This window comes from Durio zibethinus, chromosome 10, assembly GCF_047325235.1.
Source record: "Durio zibethinus cultivar Kanyao isolate XHJ-2024 chromosome 10, ASM4732523v1, whole genome shotgun sequence".
NCBI lineage: Eukaryota > Viridiplantae > Streptophyta > Magnoliopsida > Malvales > Malvaceae > Durio > Durio zibethinus.
In genome coordinates this window covers 25,095,926-25,110,310 of record NC_143171.1, presented here as the reverse complement: position 1 = coordinate 25,110,310, position 14,385 = coordinate 25,095,926, and the positions used below count along the sequence as shown (strand labels likewise).

The following is a 14,385-nucleotide window of genomic DNA, read 5'->3' as shown; positions in this document are numbered from 1 at the left end:
TTATATTCGAAATATAAAATGAACAAAACATTTAACAAATAATTTATAGACAGATTTATATTTATTTATTAAATTTAATAAATAAATGTAACTAATATTTAAAAAATTTTTAATTAAACAAATAAATCACAAGTATAATAAAATTTATTTATATATGAATCATGTACATCTCTAATAACACCAAGTTATTGGTAAGTTGCATCAGCATCAACCCCTTTACCCAACAAAATAAGTAAAAGTAGTGTTTAAAGGCCTTTTGTGAACTTTCTGCTTGCCACTTGAGTTATTATAACAGATTGAAAGGCCGAGATAAAGTTGTACGGAGAAGGATAAAAGAAAAAACAATGCATGTGTATGATAAAACATCAATGGAAATGGACCTAAAAAGGCAAAAGAGAGATCCCCCATACAATACAATGTTATAATATTCAGGTTTCATTTCGTCTTTTCTTTTTTAAAATTTTTTTTACTAGCAGTCATTATTAGGCATGGCCATGGCCGAAGAGTAAGAAACTGCTTTTCCACCACCATGTTCTTTCTACCCATGAACTTTTGGGTTTCGGTTTCGCCTTCCGGAATACCTGAAGAAGTCATCAGTTGGCCTGTTGCCTCCCAAACGACTAATATTAGAGTGCCCATCACATCAAAACAATCCATTTGAGAGTTTTGAGAGTCCGATTGGAAAGTGCATTTTCATAACTGGAGAGATCCAGTTATAAAATGGATCCTCCAATGTGGTGAGAATCTTTCAATCGAGCTCCCCGATAGACCCTGAATCTGGATCCAAACAACACTAAGAGTACCCATCAAAACATTGACTCTGGACCCAAAAACTAGAGTTATTCAATGCACATATTTTCATTACAGTGTGGGCATTGGGCAATGAAAAGTGGTTCAGAGTTTCATATTGGGTTCAAAATCCATGGTAAGCGTCCAACTTGGTTCACACCCACAAGCCCAGTCCAGAGGGAATAGGTTTCTCGAGGCGGTTCGCCATTCAATTTTCAAATTTCAAATCCCTTAACGGTCCACTACGTGCGTCCCAGTTCCCACCACCACCAATCTCTTTTATTCAAAAGTTATAGCCGTTTTCTTACCTTGGAAAACTCCCAATTTTATAGCCGTTTCAAACGGCCCATTTTTTCAATCTATTTCCAGTATATATATCCTCAAGAATTCTCCCATTTCCTCATTTCCTTCACTACCCATTCTTCTATTTCTTGTTCCGGGCGTCTTTGTATACGTCTTTGGCACCTCCCCTTTTGCTTTTCTAATCAATCTTCTTTTTTATTTTCACTAACAAAAATGAGAGAGTGCATTTCAATCCACATTGGTCAGGCTGGTATCCAAGTTGGCAACGCCTGTTGGGAGCTCTACTGCCTTGAACATGGCATTCAGGTCGTTCCTTCTTCCTTTTTTCGATATAAACTCAAAATTTTCCTCTTTTTCTTTGTTGGGTATTAAGTATTTTAGTAGTTCTGTTTTTTTGGTGCAGCCTGATGGACAAATGCCAAGTGACAAGACAGTTGGAGGAGGAGATGATGCTTTCAACACATTTTTCAGTGAAACAGGAGCCGGAAAACATGTTCCTCGTGCTGTGTTTTTGGATTTGGAACCAACTGTTATTGATGAAGTCAGGATCGGGACTTACCGCCAATTGTTCCACCCTGAACAGCTCATTAGTGGCAAAGAAGATGCTGCCAATAACTTTGCCAGAGGCCATTATACAAGTAAGAAAAAAGTGTTTAAGAAATGTTTTTCCCTTGAATCAACTGTCACTACAATAAACTAACTTGGAGGGCAATTAAACTAACTTGGAGGGCAATTATTTGTGCAGTTGGCAAGGAAATAGTGGATCTCTGCCTTGACAGGATCAGGAAACTAGCAGATAACTGTACTGGACTTCAAGGGTTTTTGGTATTCCATGCTGTTGGTGGTGGAACAGGATCTGGTCTTGGTTCTCTGCTTCTTGAAAGGCTCTCTGTCGACTATGGCAAGAAATCAAAACTCGGTTTCACTGTTTACCCTTCCCCTCAGGTTTCTACATCTGTTGTAGAGCCTTATAATAGTGTTCTGTCAACTCATTCTCTCTTAGAGCACACTGATGTAGCAGTTCTCCTTGATAATGAAGCTATCTATGATATTTGCCGAAGATCTCTCGACATCGAGAGGCCTACTTACACCAATCTCAACAGGCTGGTGTCTCAGGTACAAAATTTGGAATTTCTCAAACAATAATTGACAAATAGTTTTGATTGTTTTGAGGTATACTGATATTGATAATATTTTGATTGTTTTACAGGTTATTTCTTCCCTGACTGCATCTCTGCGATTTGATGGTGCTCTGAATGTGGATGTAACAGAATTTCAGACCAATTTAGTCCCATACCCTAGAATCCATTTCATGCTTTCTTCATATGCACCAGTCATTTCTGCTGAAAAGGCCTACCATGAGCAACTATCGGTAGCAGAAATCACTAACAGTGCTTTTGAACCAGCTTCTATGATGGCCAAATGCGATCCACGCCATGGGAAATACATGGCCTGCTGCTTGATGTACAGAGGTGATGTGGTGCCTAAGGATGTGAATGCTGCTGTGGCAACAATCAAGACTAAGAGGACTATCCAGTTTGTCGATTGGTGCCCAACTGGGTTCAAGTGTGGTATCAACTACCAGCCTCCTACTGTGGTGCCTGGTGGCGATTTGGCCAAAGTTCAAAGGGCAGTTTGTATGATTTCTAACTCTACAAGTGTGGCTGAAGTGTTCTCAAGGATTGATCACAAGTTTGATCTGATGTATGCCAAGCGTGCATTTGTGCATTGGTATGTAGGTGAGGGTATGGAGGAGGGTGAGTTTTCAGAAGCTAGAGAAGACTTAGCTGCTCTTGAGAAGGATTATGAGGAAGTTGGCGCAGAATCTGCTGAAGGGGATGAAGATGAAGGTGATGAGTACTAGGATAGAATAGTGTGGAAAGACTGAAGAAGTTCTGCCAATGGACTCATTGGTCAGCTAATGTGATCATTTTTATCCCTTGTAGTATCAAAGAAACAAGTTTATGAATCTTTCCTTTTTTACTTGCATTCTTGAAGCAATTGGAATATCAGCGTTGACAACAAAAGACTTGGCTTGCTTTGACGGAGCCTTTTTTTTTTTGTTGTTTCCTCAATTTGCTACTACTTTTTGAGGCCTATTTTAACCATTAAGGGACAAACTGGTCCAGCAGATTTTGGACAAATGGGCCCCTAACCCCACAAAAGACTCCTTGTGTGCTCTGCCAAAAGATCAAAAAGATCAAACTTCGAGAGTTTCTTCAACTAATGTGATAGAATAGTGTGGAAAGACTGAAGATTCTGCCAATGGAATTGGTCAGCTAATGTGATCTTTTTTATCCCTTGTAGTATCAAAAAAACAAGTATATATGAATCTTTCCTTGTTGACTTGCATTCTTGTTGACAACAAACTTGGCTTGCTTTGACGGAGCCTTTTTTTTTTGTTGTTTCCTCAATTTGCTACTACTTTTTGAGGCCTATTTCAACCATTAAGGGACAAACTGGTCCAGCAGATTTTGGACAAATGGGCCCCTAACCCCACAAAAGACTCCTTGTGTGCTCTGCAAAAAGATCAAAAGATCAAACTTCGAGAGTTTCTTCAACTAATGTGATAGAATAGTGTGGAAAGACTGAAGGTTCTGCCAATGGACTCATTGGTCGGCTAATGTGATCTTTTTTATCCCTTGTAGTATCAAAAAAACAAGTTTATGAATCTTTCCCTTGTAGTATCAAAAAAACAAGTTTATGAATCTTTCCTTTTTTACTTGCATTCTTGTTGACAACAAAAGACTTGCTTTGACGGAGCCTTTTTTTTTTGTTGTTTCCTCAATTTGCTACTACTTTTTGAGGCCTATTTCAACCATTAAGGGACAAACTGGTCCAGCAGATTTTGGACAAATGGTTTTCTTCCACTCTGCAAAAAGATCAAAAAGATCAAACTTCGAGAGTTTCTTCAACTAACATGAAGAAGACGAGGCACATGGTTTTCTTCCACTTTTCCAGTCTGGAAAGAATCAACTAAAACAATAGCTTCTGGATGAGACAGGCATATCGGAAAGATAATGTAGACATCGATAGTTATTGCAAACATTCCTTAGAATTTCCTTTGTAAACAACAAATTTTTTCCTTGTTTCCATCCAAGGGAAAAAGGGCTACGTTTTGATCCTCCATTCCTAACCAGAAAGGGTTTGTTAAGTTTGCTTCAAAGAACAATTATTTCCTGATCTTGGCTTATTCTGACTTTTAATGCAAATTCATACAAAATCAGGTCATTTTCCATGAAGAGTGCAAGGCATTTTCAATATTTCAAAGTTTAAGCAGAGACAGCATTTATTTTTCTATTCTTCACTAACTGCTTCCTTGGACTAACATCTTACACTTTAGGACAAATATTGCATAAGGCAGAATCTATAATAAGATTAATAGCTAAAGATTAATAATCCAGAGGTGAAATTACTTGCAAATTAAGATTATAAACAATATGACTTGGCCAAAATAGATTTATATGATAAATTTTCAATGTTAAGAAGGTACCAACCAAATCCCTAAAGGGTCAAAGGTTCACAACAAAAATCTTTAATGCTAGGCATATTATGACTATAAAGTCAAATTTGGTAGTGGTATGATTCCATGAATTCTTAATTGAACCAGTGACCACATCACACCAAATATGGCTACTTGATTAAGATTTTGGGTAAAATCAGATGACATCATGGTGGAGCAACTAGTATAAATGACCAAAGTTAAAACATTTTAATCTTAGACCAACAAAATTAATGCTCAATTCACTTCTAATCCAGGAAAAAACATAATAATAAATGAAAAACACATACCAAGATCCACTACAATAAAGGTGTGGAAACAAAACTCAAACCATGTCTAATAATGAAGGAGATGGTAAGTTCCACGCAGAGCCTTTTAAAGGGTTCCTAGTGGCGGTAGTAGCCTTAGGTTTACTCGTCTTCCTCTTCATCACCATCTCCACCAGCAGCCTTCTTGGCAGCTGCTCTCTGGTTCTTTCTCTTCACTCTTCCAGGGCGGCCACCTCCAAATGGACTTGTTAGAGAGAAGTCAATATGTTTTTGTGAGTCAACCCTCACCATGAACGATGGGATGTTGACAACCTGCCTCCCAACCCTATCAATGACAGAGCAGACATCTTGATACAACATTCAGAGGATCTATAACATCTTTCAGACAAGAAATTGCAAACCAGAAATCACATATAGGAATATGCAAAGGCAGGAAAGCACAAGGCAATAAATTGCAACAACTTGAAAACCTGAAGCCAAATTGGCACATCAGCAAGCAGCTAAGGAATTTATAACAGAACTAGTCACAGCTAATCACATAAATTCCTTGTTGGCTGGTAAATGTGGAAATGAACATAATTAACAGATATACCATGTGCAAGATAATAACTGCACCTTCTAAGAACAACATAAATGTCAAAACATCAACACAGTAATCACAAGCACAACTACCAACTTCAAGTTTCAATATATTGAAAAGTATATATACTATTTCGCTTGTCCAACAAGATTTGAAAATAAACAGCCACCAACTGTATATTTAGAAAAAAAGTAAACCTTTACCTGATATGCCTTTGCCTAATCAAGACGCGAGCATGGTGAATTGACTTGGCCATACCAGCCTTGAACACAAGTGTTTGCAAGCGGCGCTCAAGGAAGTTCTCAACAGTCAAAGCCAAGACATAATCGAGCTTGTTCTGGCTCTCATCCAAAAGTCCATACCTGTTCATCCTACGAAGAAGTGCTTCACCTTCAAAAATACGACGAGAGTTCTTCTCATCAAGAGTGAGAAGGTCCCTAGCGGCATTTCGGATACGGCTCAAAGCATACTGAACCCTCCACAACTCCCTCTTACATCGGAGCCCATACTCTCCTACAAGCTTCAACTCAGCATCCAAACGTTCCTTCTCGTATGGACGCCTTGGCTTCTTAAAGGTCTTCCCATCTACAACCACACATATTTTCACCAATAAATAATAATAATAATAATAATAATAATAATAATAATAATAATAATAATACTCTGATTCAACTACTTAGTAAGTCAGAGTCGAATAACCTAAACTCAAATGAGCCCAAAACAATTATAAAGCTTATTCGTTTTTAACTTTTGAGCAAAATCAACAAAAACAGCATACCGCATAAAGCTAAAAAAGTATTTTTTGATTAGGATCAAAGACTACCATGAAACTAATCAACCAATTATACTATTGTTCTGACACATATGAACAGCAAAACCCATAAAGCTTAAGAAGCACATTTCTCAGTTAGGATCCAAGACTAACATGAAACTGATCAACCAATTACTATTGCTTTGATACATATGTGCTACAAAACAAGCAACACTTTACTGTTGCTTTGATACATATGTGCTACAAAACAAGCAACACTCTCCCACTCATAAATCCCACCCTGCCATCCCCAAGATTCAAACCCGAGACCTCAAAGTTGGAATCTTTCTAACTGCAAAGTCAACCATACAATAATCTTCTCTTTATTTACCAAACAGGGTTCAAATTGAGTAACCAACAGGTAACAAATAGATCAAAATGGCTAATAAAAACAAAAAAAAAGCAAAATCATAGATAAATATCATTTCTAACATCCTAAACTATATCAAACAAAATAACCCAGCTACATTGTTAACTAAAAAGAAGCTTAAAAGGTATTATAATAGCTAAATAGAAATACCCATTCGTGAGAACCCAAAAACAATTAAAATGAAAGAAATAAAAATGGGAAAACAAAAACCTTCATAGTATAATACGAACTCAGTTGAAACTACAGATTAGGCAATAAAAAAACCTAGAAGAAAGAAAGAGGGTAAAGTGGGGAAAAAGAGAATGGGGTTAGCTTACAATTGCGGTAGAAACTGACGTGAACCATGGAAGCATCAGCTTCTCGTCAGAGGCGAGAAAGAGAAAAAGACTAGAGAAAAGGGAAGCAGATGAGGTAGGTAAGAGAAATGAGACGAAGCCTGATCATTATATACAGGGAAACCCTAAACCCAAATGTTTCTTCTTTCATTTCAGGACTTGTAATAGGCTTTTTTTTAGTTAGGCCCGTTGGGTTTGTGTTTTGGAGAATCTGGACCCTTGGGTCTTTTAATTTTGGGCTTTTGAGATTTAAATTAAACATTGATTTTTTTAAATAAATAAATAAATAAATAATATCATGATTGTATATGAGAAATTTGTTGACTTTAAAATAAGATTAAAGTTAAAATTTTTAATATAATTGGTCAATGTCTAATTTTTACGAAATATTCAATTTTATTTAATTTGTCGTTATAGTTTCAATTTTTATTGATTTTTAAATAAAAATAACAAAATTAACTTAAATTTGCTACTTGTATAAACAGAATATTTCATAAAATATTCCAATTAAGTTACTTTTTATTCAATAATTAATAAATAATGAAAATATTCAATAAAATTAAAATATATAGGGATAAAATTCAATATTGAGATATAATATAGTGAAAATCTTGACCTTAATACAGTAAAATAAAATGTTAAAAGACTATTATTATGGTTTGGGTCTTTTTAAGTGCAAATTGAACCTAATTATGATTATTTTCCAGGATATGATTCTTCAGCTCTCTCCCTGTCTGGTGTTGCTGCTAGTTCATCGGTTTCAGTTCTATTACCAAACTCAACTGTCTCCAAGAAATCACAATCACTACTATCACAAACAACTTTTTTTGATTTCTGTTTCAGGACCCTTTTTCATATCTATAAAAGGCTTGATGTCTGCTACTGACAATGGACCTGGAAATTGCTTCTTGTGCATGATGTCATCCGAGTTTCTTTCCATCTCCACATCGACAAGGAATGCAACTCCTTGCTGGTCTTCTTTTCCTGGAAATCTAACACCAGTGTAACCAAGTATTGGAATATGATCAACCTGATAATCTTCAACAGCTTTCTGACTATCCATCCTGGAAGGTTCTTCAGCAATGTCAATGATTTTATCAGGGTTGCTTAGTGTAGCTTCAATGTCATTGTAACTATTAAGCAAATGGTTAAATAGAGCTTCATCTTGATTTGGATTGATCATCCCTGCTGGAGGTGAATTGGGAGTCTCATTTTCATTAGGAACCAAATATAAATTCTCTGACATTTCATGCTCAATTCCCTCATTGAAGCAGCCATGGCTAGTAGATGGAATTGCAGCGGCTGAAACTTTCCTTGGATGCATAAGCACTTCTGAGGCCAAAAGAGCAAGTGCACAGAAATCGGCAATCTTTGTTCCTGCTTCTTGTTTGCCTGTAGAAGACATTCATAAGGATCTTAGCATAAGCTGTTGTGAGCATCATATTGAAAAAAACTTCCTAAGAAATTTTAGATTTTGACCCAGATTCCAAAGAAATAGCAAGTAATATGAACTTCTGATTTCAATCTTTAGGCTCTTTGGACCATTGCTGGCCTGAATAAGGAAGCAACATGTATATATCTTCTCCATTTTAGTAAAATTTTTTCCTTTAAGCAAAAGAGAATGAGATTTTTTATTGTTAACTCTACCTTTACGGAAAAGTTCAAGTCCCTTAGCCAGATGTTGCTGGCAAACTGAAGGTTGGGAAAGTAGAGATGCCAACAGAGCATGAAATGCTGCAAGCAAGAAATCTGCATAAGGAGGTCCATTGGGTGACATGAGTTCACTCTCTTCATCACTAGTCCATTTACCATTGTAAGCATTTACTGCTACATTTATTAGCAGATTATCGATACTAGGTCGTAGTTCAGATCTGAAGACTCCTCCCTGCAGCATAATTAGTAATCACCCTATATTTTTCTTCAATAATATAAAAGCCGAATAAACACAATAAGATGTTAAAAGTGATCTCTTATGTGATCATGTAGAGTCAATTATAAGATTGCACAGAGTAAAATTGCTACCAAAATCAGTTCAGAAATATAAAATTATGGTTTAAAGGAATTCTTGCAGAAATTGCATAGTTTTAGCTGCAGCAAAAAACAGGAAATTGTTACGAAAATGTAATAAACAAGGCTACAACAAGAGGTCTGTTGTATTTTATATGTCAATATGAATCATATAATTTTTATTGACAGGCATATAGATTATAAGCAATTTCATGCACATCTGCACAACATTCTCCATGAAAAAAGAAATAAAGGTAGCATACCATAGTGAGGAGAGTATCTAATGCCTTTAATGCAGCAATCTTCAAAGATATAGGAGAGGTTGAAAAGTTCTTTGGCACTTGCATTTCCAAACAGTCCCTATCCTTGAAGGAGTCAGTTGCAGTATGCTTCCTTTTCTTGTGAGCAGGCTGCATTGATGCTTCAACTGTAGCGAATTTTGAGTCTAGATTGTATACCTCTTTCCTATTTCCATACTGAGGGGCATCCAAATCAATAAATGCATTGCTGATGAGTTCTTCAGCAATGTGTAAGGCTGCTCCTGCACAGTATACAACTTTGCTTATGCATACTAGTGGACCTAAATTCCATGGTATAGATATATCAATAGAAACCTAACCCTAGCAAAAGTAGAATCTAACATATGCCAAAGCAGAAATGATGGGTAGTCTGGAAAAGAGGAAAAGGCGAAAAATGCCGAAAACTATATTGTCTAAACAAAAAAGTAAACCAAACAGCCTTCTATGTGATCATACCTAAATCAGTAAGGAAACATCCAGGTTTTTACACCATTATTCAGCTTATTTCACCTTGAATCTAATTTGTTTTAAAAAAATGCAGTCATTAGAACCAAAGACTATAAATGGTGGTAAAAAATTACGCCATTTCCCAAACCAACTCCACAATACTAAAAAGTAGGGACAAAAGTAAAAATAGAAGCTTTGACAACCCTGTTTCCCACTTTTCTGATTTAGCATGTATTGTGATTTTATACTTATCAGAATGGTTTTTCATCATTAAAGATGCCTGTTTACGATCTATCAAAGCACTGTAGTTGTAAGACAGTATTGCAAATAAATAAGATCTGGTAGAATTCTAGAAAATTTGTTTCATACCAATGCCCATAGATATAAGCAAAGTCCTTATGATCAAATAAAGTTTTGTCCTTAGCACTGGCAATGCACATTTTTGGAAGCAATCTTTAAGGAGTCGGATAATATGTCCAGTATGGGGCAACAGTTGGCTGCAACATTATCATAGAAGCAAAATGTTATCAACAACTATAAGAATATCGATCAACTATAAAATAAAATGGATGAAATCTCCTCTTCCCTCCCAAAATTCAAGTATAAAGTTAAAAGTACTGATGTGATATATGGTTATATAGCTTCCTTGAGTTCATCCCATGGCCTTTGTTAAAATGTAGAAAACAAAATAATTGGCTAATTGGATTGTATACAGGTTTCAATTCCTTCACCTGGATGTTCCTTTTATGATTGCAGCTAGGAGATCTAAACCATATGATTGCAAAACCGGAAGCTCAGTGCAAACAAATGCTTCCTGCATGATTGCTATCGACCGCAATGAAGCTTGGGGGAAGGAGCCAGGCAGCATCAGAACTCTCTTTACAACAGTTAATAATTGATGAACAGGAACGGTCACCTATTTAACATTAAATGAGAAATTTTCTTTTCAGATTGACCTATTAAATTAGAAATGTGATCAAACAAGAGCCGAAAAATGTTGTCATTTTTTAAAAATTTCTAGAATAAATTAATAGCTTTTATTCTATCATGTTAGACTACCTCAACAGGATAAGAATTTGTCAGCATTGTGCTGCAGCAAAGCATTAGTGTTGGGATTATGCATGTCAACAATTGCTTGGACTTTCTTGCTTCTAGATAAGGTGCTCTTTCTGGAGCTAATGGATCTATCCCTGGAATAAACAGTAATTTAGCAACTAAATTTGCTACGGTTATGTTCTGCGTGATATGCAAAGGAGTCGGATCACTTTAAAGACAGCAGTAGCTAGAACAAGATGATTTTGTTACTTACCTTGTTCCGGACCTGTGAAGACATCATTCAAGTGAATTTCTATTGATGTTAGTAAATCTTGCATCATAACAAACCAGCTATCCTTGTCACCTCTTGATTTTGGAAGGGATGCTAAGAAATAAGCATAGCTCTATACATTGAAAAGCAACAAAATACAGAATGATATATCAAATGAAATAGATTTTACACATATTCATGCAGTTGTTATTTCGTGGCGCATCTGAAACTGCTATGTAGGAAAATGGAAAGTGGGGGAAAAGGGTAGGGGAGGAAGAAAAGAAGTAAAGACTACATTCACCTCCATCATACTAGAACTGCACCGGCCTGAAATAATTTTTGAAACAATGATAGCTTCAGCCTGTAAACGATACTTAACAGTCATTTACACATTAGACAGCCAACTATGATTTTTTTTTTAATTTTTATATCTAGACTTGATATAGTCAATTCAGAAAAATTAAGATTCACTCATGACAATCATTGATCACAGATTAACTGATCTTATCATATATATACTGGAAAGAAACATAAAAGACTGCTTGTGTCAAACATTTCTTTAATCTGTTTTCTATTTTTTGGATTCCATAATCATAAGGTATTCATTACAGCTAGCAAGAGATAGCACAAATTCACAGTTATGAATCTTCATTACATATTCTGACTCTGGAGCCCATCAATTATCTTTTTCTACAACGATAGAGTCTATTACATTATTGTCAAGCTTAAAGAACAATTTTGTTGAAGCAATTTGAACAGACAAGGAAACATGTAAACTTAGCTCACCTTTTCATAATGAGGGAGAAAAGATGCTGGAAAGAAATCTATTATGGTACATAGCACTGCAAGTGCTCCTTCCTGTACAAACAAAACTCCGAAATGATGATGGAACTCAGCAATGCCTTTATCCCTAGTAGTATTCTATACCAGGTAGCAAGAAAGAAATACATGTTGAAGTAACTAGGTAAGTGAAGCCCTATCGTTATCACTAGGACACAAGCTAGAAAAGGCTAATTTATGGCAAGGTTGCAGTCTACTGTTATTACAGATATAATTCTACCTTCACCATGCACCAGATAGAATAACCCATATGCAAAAAAAAAAAAGAAAAGGACTTTAGAACATTCAACTTTTTGTTTGGATATCCAATCTCCTTTATTCCCACACGAAATGTCCTGCTGACAATTCCCAACACCATTGAACTGCAACAGTGCAAATGCAGAGTAGATGCAGACTATCAGATGGAAACGGTGCATTTGACAGTACTAAAGCCTTTGATGAAGCTTTCCCTATTGACTGAGTTCAAATTCAAATAAAGCGGTTCCAAGGGGCTAGCTAAAATAACATTGCAGTGATGAAAGCAAAAGCAATTACAGCTTACCAGTACCACCTCTGAAAATTCATTATCTAATAAAAGCTCCAAAACAGGTTGAATGAGCTTCCCAGCTTGCGCTGTAGCATCTTTCTTAACGTCCGAATATCTACCCAGCCTGAAGTAGGAAAAGCGATTTACATTCGAAAGTATAGTTATAGAGTTTATATACAATAGTACAATAAACAAGAAATTTTCAATGGGAAGAAAAGAGTGATGAAAACCTTTTCAACAGATTCGACAAGGAGGCAAAAGTGGCCACCCTAACAGAAATATAATCTGATGCTGGCTGCAAAAATCACAAGAAACCACATGCCATGTTAGAAAATCAAGAACCATGCCAAAACACAATCACAAAAACTATTAAGAATTTTTCCTGACAGTAATTTCATTACTAGCTCCAGAAATAACAAATTTAGCAGCAAAGTTAAGATCACGTCCTGAAATTCACAGTAAGATGAGACGATGCAAGATAATCCACTCTATGACTTTCCAAACAGTAAAGCTCATATATATAGTTCTTGGAAATGGTAGAGAAGTGTAAGAAAAAGAGCTCATGCCTGGATATTTGATTTGAGTTTATCGAACCAAAGAGGGTACTCTGCTAGTAAACGGTCGGAGCTGCATTCTTGACAGGTCACCCCCAGTAAACATATGCCTGTCCAACATTTGCGTGACTGTGGAAGAATTATATAATCCAATAAGAAACAGTAATTCATAGAACAACTTGATAAAACTTTTGTCAATGTAAAACCAAAATTTCTTGAATTAAGTTTAGCATGATGATATTCAAATAAGGTCAAACGAAAAGAAAAAGCATAGAGTCATTGAGAAGAAGAGCAATTTATGATAGTTTTGTAACTAAAAATAACACTGACCCTTGGACTAGACACGAGGGAGAGTACTCGATCAACCCAAGAATCAACAGCAATAGCCCAATCTTCAACAATCCTAGAGTTATTAGCTTCTTCAGGGAATGATTCAGAAAGCAACCCAAGATTCCTGATGGCATTCACAATTCTCTGCAAATCACAGTGTTGAAGTGAAGGGTCAGTCTCATTAGGAATTTGGTCATTCATCAAGTACGCTAGTATCCTAGGTTTCAACTCCACATCATAAACATCCTGGTACTCCATTGAAAACAAATCAAGATACTTGAGCTGAAATTGTCAGAAAAATTTGAACCTGAAGTTGATATATGTTTTGTCTTGTTTTTCTAGTTTGGGGCTTTGTAGCCAGGAAAGTGAGAGCAGTTACGTGTTATGTCATGGTTTTTTGTGTCATTGGATGGTTATGTAACGCTTGTCTGGATTCTGACAAATGTTGTGGTGATTATGCAAAAGCAAAATAAAATGGACTTTTGGAAGAATGAGTGGGGGACTTCCTTTGTCATTTTGTTCGGTTGATGCATTCTTGCAAATGCAACAAACCTTGAATTAATTTTTGAAAGGATATGAATCTTTGACAACATGATTTCATGCAATTATATTGAGCAAGGAATCAAGTTTCTTATGTGTTCAATTCTGAATATTTTAGTAATTCTAATAAAAATTTTTTACATTGACCTATATTAAATATATTTATTGATTAATACTTTCAATTAAAGTAAAAGTTTCTTCAAAACAGAAAGAAGGAAAAGATTCATGAATCACTTTGAATGTGAAGGTCGAAAAATGGATATTTTGGGAGAAAAAAGAAGAGTTTTGCATGCCTCACAAGTGATTTATATTTAATTTATAAATTGTTTATCAAAAAAATTATTGAATCAAACTTAAATCTAATAAATCAAATACTCAATTCTTACAAATTCAATGAATTTCATTGATTAAAGTGTATAGTGTTAAAATATAAATAATGACTTAGTAACTTACAAAAGTTTTCCTTCGTATTTCTTTTTATTTTATTATTATTATTTTTTGGGTAAAAGAAGCAATTATGCAAAAGGTAATTTAAAAACTCCATAAAGTGGAAATAAAGAACAAAGAAAAGAGTTAA

General features: G+C 35.5%; 4 protein-coding genes across 4 annotated transcripts; 1 reads left to right on the top strand and 3 right to left on the bottom strand.

Annotated features, from left to right (window-relative positions):
* The first annotated feature begins 1,065 nt into the window (after positions 1–1,065).
* Positions 1,066–3,187, top strand: LOC149516582 (tubulin alpha chain-like). Its single transcript, XM_089766987.1, has 4 exons — positions 1,066–1,398; positions 1,496–1,730; positions 1,838–2,208; positions 2,303–3,187. Exons 1-4 carry the CDS (start codon positions 1,306–1,308, stop codon positions 2,954–2,956), a joined length of 1,353 nt encoding a protein of 450 aa, XP_089623113.1. The 5' UTR covers positions 1,066–1,305; the 3' UTR covers positions 2,957–3,187.
* Positions 3,188–4,756: 1,569 nt separating this feature from the next.
* LOC111291922 (small ribosomal subunit protein uS4y-like) lies at positions 4,757–7,099 on the bottom strand. Its single transcript, XM_022884054.2, has 3 exons — positions 6,942–7,099; positions 5,647–6,028; positions 4,757–5,188 (listed from the first exon to the last, which is right to left on the bottom strand). Exons 1-3 carry the CDS (start codon positions 6,967–6,969, stop codon positions 5,005–5,007), a joined length of 594 nt encoding a protein of 197 aa, XP_022739789.1. The 5' UTR covers positions 6,970–7,099; the 3' UTR covers positions 4,757–5,004.
* A 435-nt stretch (positions 7,100–7,534) lies between these two features.
* LOC149516581 (uncharacterized) lies at positions 7,535–12,173 on the bottom strand. Its single transcript, XM_089766986.1, has 7 exons — positions 11,022–12,173; positions 10,772–10,902; positions 10,444–10,628; positions 10,082–10,209; positions 9,230–9,507; positions 8,607–8,844; positions 7,535–8,351 (listed from the first exon to the last, which is right to left on the bottom strand). The coding sequence occupies exons 1-7, from the start codon at positions 11,086–11,088 to the stop codon at positions 7,771–7,773; spliced, it is 1,608 nt and encodes a 535-aa protein (XP_089623112.1). The 5' UTR covers positions 11,089–12,173; the 3' UTR covers positions 7,535–7,770.
* Positions 12,174–12,871: 698 nt separating this feature from the next.
* Positions 12,872–13,850, bottom strand: LOC111291923 (uncharacterized). Its single transcript, XM_022884055.2, has 2 exons — positions 13,269–13,850; positions 12,872–13,067 (listed from the first exon to the last, which is right to left on the bottom strand). The coding sequence occupies exons 1-2, from the start codon at positions 13,524–13,526 to the stop codon at positions 12,945–12,947; spliced, it is 381 nt and encodes a 126-aa protein (XP_022739790.1). The 5' UTR covers positions 13,527–13,850; the 3' UTR covers positions 12,872–12,944.
* Positions 13,851–14,385: the final 535 nt, after the last annotated feature.

Coding starts and splice junctions, on each gene's coding strand:
- LOC111291923 (XM_022884055.2), bottom strand. CDS start 13,526: ATGGAGTACCAGGATGTTTATGATGTGGAGTTGAAACCTAGGATACTA. Junction 13,068..13,268: donor CCCTCGTGTCTAGTCCAAGG/GTCAGTGTTATT, acceptor ATTCTTCCACAG/TCACGCAAATGTTGGACAGG.
- LOC149516582 (XM_089766987.1), top strand. CDS start 1,306: ATGAGAGAGTGCATTTCAATCCACATTGGTCAGGCTGGTATCCAAGTT. Junction 1,399..1,495: donor GCCTTGAACATGGCATTCAG/GTCGTTCCTTCT, acceptor TTTTTGGTGCAG/CCTGATGGACAAATGCCAAG. Junction 1,731..1,837: donor TGCCAGAGGCCATTATACAA/GTAAGAAAAAAG, acceptor TTATTTGTGCAG/TTGGCAAGGAAATAGTGGAT.
- LOC111291922 (XM_022884054.2), bottom strand. CDS start 6,969: ATGGTTCACGTCAGTTTCTACCGCAATT. Junction 6,029..6,941: donor CGTCAGTTTCTACCGCAATT/GTAAGCTAACCC, acceptor GTGTGGTTGTAG/ATGGGAAGACCTTTAAGAAG. Junction 5,189..5,646: donor ATTAGGCAAAGGCATATCAG/GTAAAGGTTTAC, acceptor TGTCATTGATAG/GGTTGGGAGGCAGGTTGTCA.
- LOC149516581 (XM_089766986.1), bottom strand. CDS start 11,088: ATGATGCAAGATTTACTAACATCAATAGAAATTCACTTGAATGATGTC. Junction 10,629..10,771: donor CAAATTCTTATCCTGTTGAG/GTAGTCTAACAT, acceptor AATGTTAAATAG/GTGACCGTTCCTGTTCATCA. Junction 8,352..8,606: donor ACTTGAACTTTTCCGTAAAG/GTAGAGTTAACA, acceptor TGTCTTCTACAG/GCAAACAAGAAGCAGGAACA.